The sequence below is a fragment of the Sminthopsis crassicaudata genome, chromosome 4 (genome assembly GCF_048593235.1).
Source record: "Sminthopsis crassicaudata isolate SCR6 chromosome 4, ASM4859323v1, whole genome shotgun sequence".
NCBI lineage: Eukaryota > Metazoa > Chordata > Mammalia > Dasyuromorphia > Dasyuridae > Sminthopsis > Sminthopsis crassicaudata.
Genome location: NC_133620.1, coordinates 442,543,465 through 442,552,829, shown reverse-complemented (window position 1 = coordinate 442,552,829; position 9,365 = coordinate 442,543,465). Strand labels below are relative to the sequence as shown.

The 9,365-nt window shown below is 48.9% G+C and overlaps 2 protein-coding genes across 3 annotated transcripts; both read right to left on the bottom strand.

Annotated features, from left to right (window-relative positions):
• Positions 1-532: 532 nt before the first annotated feature.
• LOC141541184 (uncharacterized) lies at positions 533-3,411 on the bottom strand. Its single transcript, XM_074265354.1, is given in 2 exon segments — positions 533-1,312; positions 1,315-3,411. Coding segments are annotated over 2 exon segments (2,319 nt in total). The 5' UTR covers positions 3,163-3,411; the 3' UTR covers positions 533-841.
• A 132-nt stretch (positions 3,412-3,543) lies between these two features.
• On the bottom strand, positions 3,544-9,292 carry BNIPL (BCL2 interacting protein like). Of its 2 annotated transcripts, XM_074265339.1 has the most exons (10): positions 8,790-9,292; positions 7,983-8,072; positions 7,763-7,827; positions 7,384-7,596; positions 6,176-6,358; positions 5,874-5,976; positions 5,611-5,742; positions 4,898-4,984; positions 4,592-4,690; positions 3,544-3,994 (listed from the first exon to the last, which is right to left on the bottom strand). In XM_074265339.1, the coding sequence occupies exons 1-10, from the start codon at positions 8,930-8,932 to the stop codon at positions 3,958-3,960; spliced, it is 1,152 nt and encodes a 383-aa protein (XP_074121440.1). In that variant the 5' UTR covers positions 8,933-9,292; the 3' UTR covers positions 3,544-3,957. The 2 variants fall into 2 exon arrangements, 1 of the variants encoding a protein (XP_074121440.1); XR_012481676.1 differs by having other exon boundaries at positions 3,946-3,994; positions 4,592-4,984.
• Between the last annotated feature and the right edge of the window lie 73 nt (positions 9,293-9,365).

Sequence of the window (9,365 nt, the reverse complement as noted above, 5' to 3'; positions counted from 1 at the left end):
TTTCCTTCACCTACTATCTTACTGATACTGTTCTCCCTAATGGTACTATGGGTGACTTGCCCAGGGTCACACAGCTAGGAAGTGTTAAGTGTCTGAGACCAGATTTGGATTCAAGTCCTCCTGACTTCAGGACTGGTGCTCTATCCACTGAGCCACCTAGCTGCCCCCTTGCACAACTATTTTATAAGATGTGTTAAATGGGAAAATTCAGAGCTTTGAAACTTTCCACCCTTACTAGAATACAAGGGAGTCTACTCATTTTATGCATAAATCTATACTCTCACTGGACATTATGTAAAGAGATCCATTAAAGGAGAGAAATAAGAACAGGCAGTGACCAAGACAAATGTATATTCCTTTTATCTGGCTTCATCCCCATACCTCCTCAAATTAAGGAACAATACTAGGTCAGTGCAAAATAAATCATTACCCAGTCAGTTAATGCTGTTTGAGCTACTCTAGGTAGTTGCCAGCCACTGACTGGTGAATATTTATTGGTAAATCATTGATCCATCCACATCTAGGAATTATCAATGGATCAGTTTCCATTTATTAAGAATCTGTACAATGATTGCTTTGTACAATTTCAGTGATTTATGATGACCAACACAAAGATTAGTCAATGACCAATCAAGAGCTATTTGATCTTTTAACTAGTATCTAAAAATGCTGACTTCAATGAATAATTGGCACACGATGATAAATCATGTATTGATATAAAACTAGTAACAACCATGGATCAGGTAATTCATTGGATGAGAGAGCTTTAGAGCAGGGGCTGTCTTCTTAATCCCCAGTGCTCTACACATAGCAAGTGCTTAATAGTAAATGCCTCATTCTTTCATTCATGCATTGATTCCTGATGGCTCACCCTTTTTTCCTTAGTCATCAGGGACTGGAGTCCTACCCAGACTTCTTCCAGCCCTTCCCGGACTTGTTTCCAAAATGTTGTTTCATTGACATTGTCTTCTGGACTCCCCAGTGGGGCCAAAGCAGCACGGTGCTGGCAGGCACCAGGGGCACTGGAACGGCAAAGGGCGTGATCTAAAGGACACTCTTTCTTCTCTTGGTTACAGTGGCAGAGGGCATAAGTGCAGGGCTGGCGCTGAGTCTCCAGGCGGCTCATGGCCCCAGATCTAAGACGCCCAGTGAAATCTAAAATCTTTCCTCCCCGAACTCGGCTCATGATACCTGTGGGGCAATGACATTGCCATGGTCCCCAAGCCAGCATCACTAGGTGCTTCCCTCGCAGAGAAGCTGGAATTGTGTTGGAAAATTCCTGTTCCCTTGGTGATGGTTCAGGCACACTGAGACCCAGGCTGGGAAGAATCCTGAGCTCTTACTCCTGGACCCAGGGCCCAGACCCATCTTTGCCTGCTTAGGAGCCTGCTTCTCCTGCATGTGCCCTTGAATCTGTTGCTGCTCCTTTGCTTGTGCCCGTGCCAGTTTCTGAATCTGTTGCTGCCACTGATCCTCCCACAGCTGCTCTTGAATATGTGGCTGCTCCGGCTTCTCAGGCTTCTGTTCCTGCTGCTGCTCCAGCTCCAGCTGCAGCTCCTGTTGTTGCTGCTGCTGCTGCTCCAGATGCTGTTGTTGCTGCTGCTGCTGCTCCAGCTGCTGTTGCTGCTGCTGCTGCTCCAGCTCTTGTTGCTGCTTCTGCTGCTCTAGCTCCTGTTGCTGCTGCTGCTGCTCTAGCTCCTGCTGCTGCTGCTGCTGTTGCAGCGCCTGTTGCTGCTGCTCCAGCTCCTGCTGCTGCTGCTGCTCCAACTCCTGCTGTTGCTGCTGCTGCTCCAACTCTTGCTGTTGCTGCTGCTGCTGCTGTACCAGCAGCTGCTGTTCCAGCTGTTGCTGTTCCAGCTCCTGTTTCAGCTCCTGCTGCTGCCGCTGCTCCAGCTCCTGCTGCTGCTGCTGTTCCAGCTCCTGCTGCTGCTGCTGCTGCTCCAGCTCCAGCTCCTGCTGCTGCTGCTGCTGTTCCAGTTGCTGCTGCTCCAGTTGCTGCTGTTCCAGTTGCTGCTGCTGCTCCAGTTCCTGCTGCTGCTGCAGTTCCTGCTGCTGCTGCAGTTCCTGCTGCTGCTGCTGCTGTTCCAGCTGTTGCTGTTCCATTTCCTGTTTTAGCTTCTGCTGCTGCTGCTGCTGTTCCAGCTGCTGCTCTTCCAACTTGTGTTTCAGCTTCTGCTGCTGCTGCCGCAGCTGCTTCGGCTCCCAATGCTCCAACTCCTGCTGCTGCTGCTGCAGCTCCGGCTGCTGCTGCTCGGGCTCCTGCTGGTTCTCCAACTCCTGCTGCTGCTCCGGCTTCTGCTGCTGCTGCTGCTGTTCCAGCTCTTGCTGGTGCTCCAGTTCTTGCTGCTGCTGCAGCAGCTCTAGATTCTGCTGCTGCTGTTGCTGCTGCTCCAGTTCCTGCTGCTGCTGCTGCTCCAGCTCCTGCTCCTGCTGCTGTTCCAGCTCTTTCAGCTGCTGCTGCTCCTCCGCGTGAACCTGAATCTGCTTCAGCTCTTGGTCCTGGCTGTGCTCCACCCCTCCGGCTCTCTCCTTTTGCCTTTGGCCCTCTTCCCCCCGCTTTTGCTCCTCGGGCCCCTGCAACTGCTCTCGCGCCTCTCCCCGCCCTCCTTCCTCTCCCTCTCTCTCATTTTGTTGCTCTTGCTCCTCTAAGTCCTGGATCTCGCTCTGTTCCTGGTCCTGCTCTTGCTCCGTTTCCTGCGCTTGGCCCTGATACTGCCCTGGGTCTTCGTAATGTTCCCCCTGCGTCTCCATCTGGTCAGCTTCTTGGTCCGGGTCCTCAGTCTCCTGCGCTGAGTCCTCGTCATTTTCTGGGTCTTCCTTCTGCTGTTCTTCCCCGTCTAACTCCCGAGCTGTCTTCAGGCCCCTCCCTTCCCAGTTCCCGGGTACCGAGGACGTCGAGGCTGCCGGGAGCTTGGCGGCGGCGGGAGCTGCCGGCTTGCCTTCTTCCTCGCGATTTCGCGTCCTCCCCACCGAAGCAGCTTCATCCCTTTTCACGATGCTGGGCCAGCCCTTGGTCAGGATCCCCGCTGTGACGGTGTCCCCTTCGCCGCCCCCAGCCCAGTCCGCTCCGGGCTGGCTCTGGACCAGGACCCTGGCTTTTACCGCCCGGGCCCCCAGGAACAGCCACAGGGCCCAGAGTAGCGCGCGGTCGCTGGGGATCATGGGAGGACGGGTTTCTCGGCGGTTTGGAGGCGAAGAGAGGGGAGGGTCGGGAAGGGACAGGGGCTCGGCTTCTTTCTCCCTCCCTCCCTTTTCGTTCCGGACTCCCGGGTTCGTTTGAACTGAGGGAAAGACGCGAGCGCCCCAGGGGAGGGGGAAATGGGCCCCTCCGGCAGCTCGAGACGCTTCCCCTGGGGCGTTGCGTGGAAACCGCAGGCCCTAGCCTCAGAACTCCCACCCCTGCCCCGACCTATGGCATCTTTGTCTCCGCTTGGTCCTGCCCCGGAGCGCCCCTTTCCCCAAGCCGTGCGGGTGGGCTCAGTGGGCAAAGAGACTGGCTGTCACTGGGGATCGGGGAGGTTTCCTTCACAAAACCGAGTCCTCTCTCGTAACTCACTTTATTAAGCTGCAGCTGTATATCTGAATTTGACGAAGATAAAGAACAGAGACACTGGCCCAGGCTGAGAGGCAGCTCCTTATGCCGGGAGAGTCCCGGACCCAGTACGGCTGCAGGCAGTAAGTCCGAAGCTGCCCATTGTCCAGCCCATTCCTTAGGCTTAAACGTAAAGGGGAAAGTGGCCAGCTTGCTTGGGGTTTGTTAGGTAAGAACACTTGGAAGAGTTGGAAAGCAAAATCCAAAATGGATGAATGGGTTAGGGAAGAGAGAGAAAGAGACAGAGACAGAGAAGGAGAGTATATAAATTGGGGAGTATATAAAAGCGAGAGTAAATCAATTCAGGAGCTTGAGGGCAGACTCTTCCTTTGGTTTGTGGGCCCGTTATCCAATCCAGGTATGTGTTAGGTTCCTCTGGAGCCATGCAGATCCTTGTCCAGCCTAGGTTGCAGGGAGAGAGAAAGGACAGAGCGGAGCATCATATCCTAACCTACTAGAACTTGAATGAAGGAGTGAATCTGGTAAATAAACGTCTGAATCCTTTCTAGTTTTCTCTACTCCTTGGCTGCTCTCCATATCCTCTCAAAACTATGATCAGTCTCCCCCACGTACTGGATTTTGGTTTCAAATGGGGCTTTGCGCTCACTCTCCCAAATCTCTAGACTTCAGCGCCCTCCTGAACAGAGAGAGAAGAGAGTACGTGACCTTGAGGTCCCTTCTAGTTGTCAGTCTGAGATCCCATAAACATTGTTCCTCCCATCCTCCCAAGCTCACTTCAGGAGAGCCTTCTCTTCTAACCCTATCCTCCTCTGGCCATTCTGTATTGTCTCCCTGGGATTTTACCCAGCCTGTACCCAACACACCAGATACAGAGAATTCCCAAGTCACTTTCTCATGAGTGCTGGGACTCCTGATTAAGTTTTAAGTGTGAAGTTCAGAAGGTTAAGAACTAGGACTTCCACTTCTTATCTCTCCACAAGATTCTGCCTGTTTATTCCCTTCTTTTTTCCCACCCTCGAAGTCCCTCCTAGAACTCACTGTCTAACGGCATCAGGGATGTGGATATGTTCCAAGGAGATGAGCTGGGCCAGCTCTCCTAGACTGTCCAGAAAACGAACCTTTCTGCTAAACTTGGAACTCAGGAAAGAAGAAAGGTCACATATATTTAAGATTAGAGAAGGACCTCTCACACATCTTTATAGACAAGGGAGGTCTGCTAGTGGTTGACAGGAAAGTATGGTTAGAGCCAGAAGGGTGAAGGGAAAGTACGGACCCTGAATGTGAGAAAGAGGAAGGGGCAATGGATCTAAGAAGCAAGAAGTCCATATCCCTAGAGATAAATACCTGATAAAAGGCCGGAGCATCACCAGAAGTGCCTTCATATACCAGGTGGCGTGCACAACCACCAGAGCTCGAAGGTTTTTTCGGAGTCTGAAGCAAAAAGTGTGTAATAATCCCATTCTTGATCTGAGCCCCAAACCCAGAAGGATGTCTCTTCTGGACCTTCCAAATCATCCCCTCTTTAATCAACATTCATTTCTAGTCCTCCATTAGGAATATTTCTTTGAGGGCCTAATCTTCATCCTCTCAGCTGCACCCTGAGGCCCTCACTTCTGTTTTTGTCTTTCATGCCCTTCTCATACTAAAGAAATTCCTGAAATGCCTCCTGTCCCCAATCCACTCCAACTTGTGTCCCACAACTTTTCAGTTTGCTATTCTCTGGACTCCTCTCTCTGAAGCTGACTACTTTCTTCCTCATTCTTGGGTCTCCTCTGCTCCCTCTTGCATTCTTTTAATTCCCTTGAGTTCTTATACAAGAACTCCAATGGCACAGATTCATCTAGTGAAAGAAAATATGGAAGGCTGAGAGGAAAGGGAAACAAGTGCCTGAAAAGCAGGGACAGAGAAAATATAAATCAGAGGAGGGATATTTGGGAAAAGGCAGAGGAGAAAAGGAAAGGGAAGAGAGAGGCATCGTGAGGGACATTTTGGGGGGAGAAAGAAATGGGATCAGAGAAGAAAGGAATGGGTGGGTAAGATCTTTCCAAGTTCCTCACCGTCGGTCCAGGGTACGGTAACATTGGCGGATCCAGCTCAGAGTAGGTACCTGATCTCGGCTGGTTCCTCCACTCAGATGGACAAGCAGGTAATTCTCAGCAACTAGTAGTTCTAGAGTCCCCACTATGTACCTGGTGAAGAGAGAGGGGCAGTGAAAAGGAGAAAGTAGTGTGAAGCTAATTACTGATTAGGTTGAGATCTTCCTGATTCCTTTTCCCTCCCTCAGTCCACTCTTCCCAGTTTTTCAGGCTTCCCTTCTCACCTAAAGAGGTGCTCCATGACATAACTGTAGTTAGGGATGCTGCTTCTAGGTAAGTAGCAGGAAGCAAAAAGGATAACAGCATTGAGGCCATCACCATGGTAACCTGGGGAGAATAGGATTAGAGACAGGAAGGAAAAGAGAATTAGTGAAGTCTGAGAGAAGTAGCTTGAGAGCAGACCAAGTGGGAAAGGGACAGAGCATTGAGTAAATTAGAATGATAGAGGGAACTGATGGTTCTCAGCTTAAATATTATTAATTATAAAGAACCCAGCTCCTATATTTATCCTTTTGTCATCTGTTACCTCCATGAGACAGGACCTTCTTATAGGGTTCAATGATTGTCATATCTACTCGAAGCTCCTGATGTCCTGTTCGGAACACCTTCACACGATGGCCATCTTCCCCAGCCATATCCCACACACAACCCTGGCCCAGTCTTTCAGCTGCTTCACTTGCCCCCAGGCCCTCTGTTTGGGGAAGCTCATCTAAAAGAGACAGGAATGATTGTATGAATGCATTCCTCATTACTCTTGAGTGTAACAGAAGCACAATGACCTGACCACTTGTTTTATTCTCATTCATCTCCCTATTGTCCCATTTCAATCCATATTCCCCAACTCTTTCTGAATATATCTAGAGTTGAGCGCACAGTGGGGACAATTGATGACTTTGCTCCATTTAGGGAGCAAATGAAGTCATTTCCAGCTCAGTTACCTAATTTTAACGTGTCCACTAACTACTATTATGGCCCCTTGAATATAAAGGTCTTACAAATATACATATATTTATGTATGTATATGTGTGTGCATATTGTACAGATAAGTGCAATACATTTGAATTATAAAAATGCATGCACACACGCGCACACACACACACACACACACACACACACACACACACTAGCTGGTTCTGTTGGCTTTACCCATTATTAGCCCCATTCCCATTTTTATCCATGTTTGGTCCTTTTCATAAGGATCAAAACATTTAGTATTAGAGACCTTAAAGATCATCTAGTTTGGTCTCCTAATTTTCCTTTGAGACCCAGAGAGAAAACCTCAAATTGAGGTCTTCTGACTTCATATATGGTACAATTTTTATTGAACAATGTTTCTTGTCTCTGACAATGAATCTGCCAGACAAGCCCCTCACTAACTAGTCTTTTAATTCACAGAATTCAAAAAAGGGTTCAAGGAACCCTAGAGGCCATCTAGTCCAACTTTTTACCACCCAAAAAATCCCCTCTAGAACATTCCTGACAAGGGGTCATCCAGCCTCTTCTTGAAGACCATCAATGAGAACCAATTACTTCACTGAAATTGCCCATTTCAGTTGGCCAGTTCATGAACCCCATCCTTAGTCTCATTTAATCTTAGGTCAATTCTGTTAACTTCCAGTGATTATTTCTCAGCTCCACCAGCTATGCCCCAATTTATTAGCCTTGTTTTTCTCTCCCACTCCATTCATTCTCCCAGTTGTTATTCTAGCTTAGTTCTTAACTTCAAGTACCTACCTTCCCACTCAAATTCGTGCCCGCTGGAGTCTGAGGGTGTTTCCAAATCATCCACATCTAGGTCAGTGCTATCATGTGGTGAAGAAGGTGTGGAGTGGCTGGGAGAGACTTCTTTATCTCCTACATCCTTGCCCAAGCTCAGCTGGAGCTCTGGGGCTGAAAGGCGCTTCCGCATATGACGCCTACCACATAGTGCTAATGTGCTTAAGGGACCTGGGGTGACAGGGAGAAGAAAACTGAAGAGAGGGAAAAGGAAGCTAGATTAAAGAGTCTGGAAAAAGCAAGGGGGAGGGGAAGAGGGTGGAACTGACAGAAGGGACACGAGGACAAGAGAGGCACTCCCTTCCCACAGTACCAACCACGATTTGTCTGACCTTACCTATCTGGGTGCCCTCTCCATTGTCCTCTGGATCTTCAGAGGAATTGATCTCCTCAGGGAGCAGTCTGGGATGTGAGGAATTAATTGGATGAAGGGACCAGGAAGAAATGAGGAATGGGATCCTATCAGCCATGCTCTTCCCATCTTGACTTTGTCCCTTCCATCTCCCCATCTTTGCTCCCATACATTCTAACTCCACTTTCTTTCCCCATTCTCTCACCGGGGGAACTCTTCATCTTGCCACTCTTCCTCCAATTCCACTTCCCCAAATCTCAGCGATGGTCCCAGCTCTTCCACTTTCTCTCCAGCCCTGAGACCATTGCCAAAGTACAAAGGAATTGAGAGGTGATTAGTGGGGCAGCATTACTCTTGGGAGTAGGAGGAAGCAGCAAAAGGCACAAATGGCAGATCTGTAAGAGAATCCAGCCAGAAGCCTGTCCCCACCCTCTAGGTGAACCAGTTTATCCCTACTCTTTGTTTTTAGCAACAGAAGTAGGAAGGAGTATAACTTAATGTATTTTACACCTCTCTAACTCAGTTCCTCCCCCCACCTTCCCTACAAAGTTATGGTGAGAGGTGACCCACATTGCAAGTAGCCTGAATCCAGGACAGATGTAACCTTAAATTTGTGGAAGATGACAGGCCTTCCTTTCCCCAACCTTTTGTGGGGAAATAGAGGCATAGGGCAACATGGAATGGGAACAGAAAAACCATGAAGGTGCTGGTCCCAGTGTCTTTGTTTTGGAGAGTGAATCAGAATTGAAAGCATGGATAGAGTCCTCATGCTCTCCCATTTTGAGGAAGTTCTTCTGGGGTCCTTTCTATCCACCTGTCTCTATGCTTTTCTATTTAAAACCATCCCTGTTCTCAGCCAAAAAGAATGATTTTGTCCTATCTCCTATATGAAACCATCCTGAGCTTTGGCTTACGAGTCAAATTATTGGAATTTAAAGAGACATCCCCTCCAGACCAATGACACCAGGTTTTCAAGAGGCAGCCAGGTGAGAGGGGGAGGCCCAGCACTTACCCCAGATCTCTTGGTTCCTCTAACGTTCCCATCGTCACACCTAAGATGAGGAATGGGAGAAGTTCCCCATCCCCTATTACCTCTTCCCTCTGTGCTGCTGTCTCAGTGACTCCAAAGGAGGAGGTAGAGGGAAGTAAACTCATCTTCAAACAGGTTTTGCCACCTCCCCTCCCAGAGAGGCTTGCCCAAAGAAAATCCTCCTCCTATGCAGGGGTGTGGGGAGCAGGTGGGTGGGAAGAAGGTGCTGATTCCCAGACTTGATTTCCAAGGTATAGGTAGTTTGGGGCAGAGTGAGAATCTGTGCATGTGAACAACTGGCCTTCTTCCTTTCTCAGCCCCGTGGCCCTCTGGAGATGCTTAAGAGAAAGCAAATATTTCTTTATGTCCCTCTCCTCAGTCCCATAATTGATAGGATGATTCTTGGCAGCCTTCCTAAGTTAAGTAAGACTGGGTAGAGTAGAAAAGGGTGTAGGCCTTTATTAACAGAGAAAAAGGCTCTAGAAGATGGCACTGTTTATTTTAGGAATAGATAAAGAGAGTTGGAAATGGGTAGGGACAAAGGCACTGACCATGCAC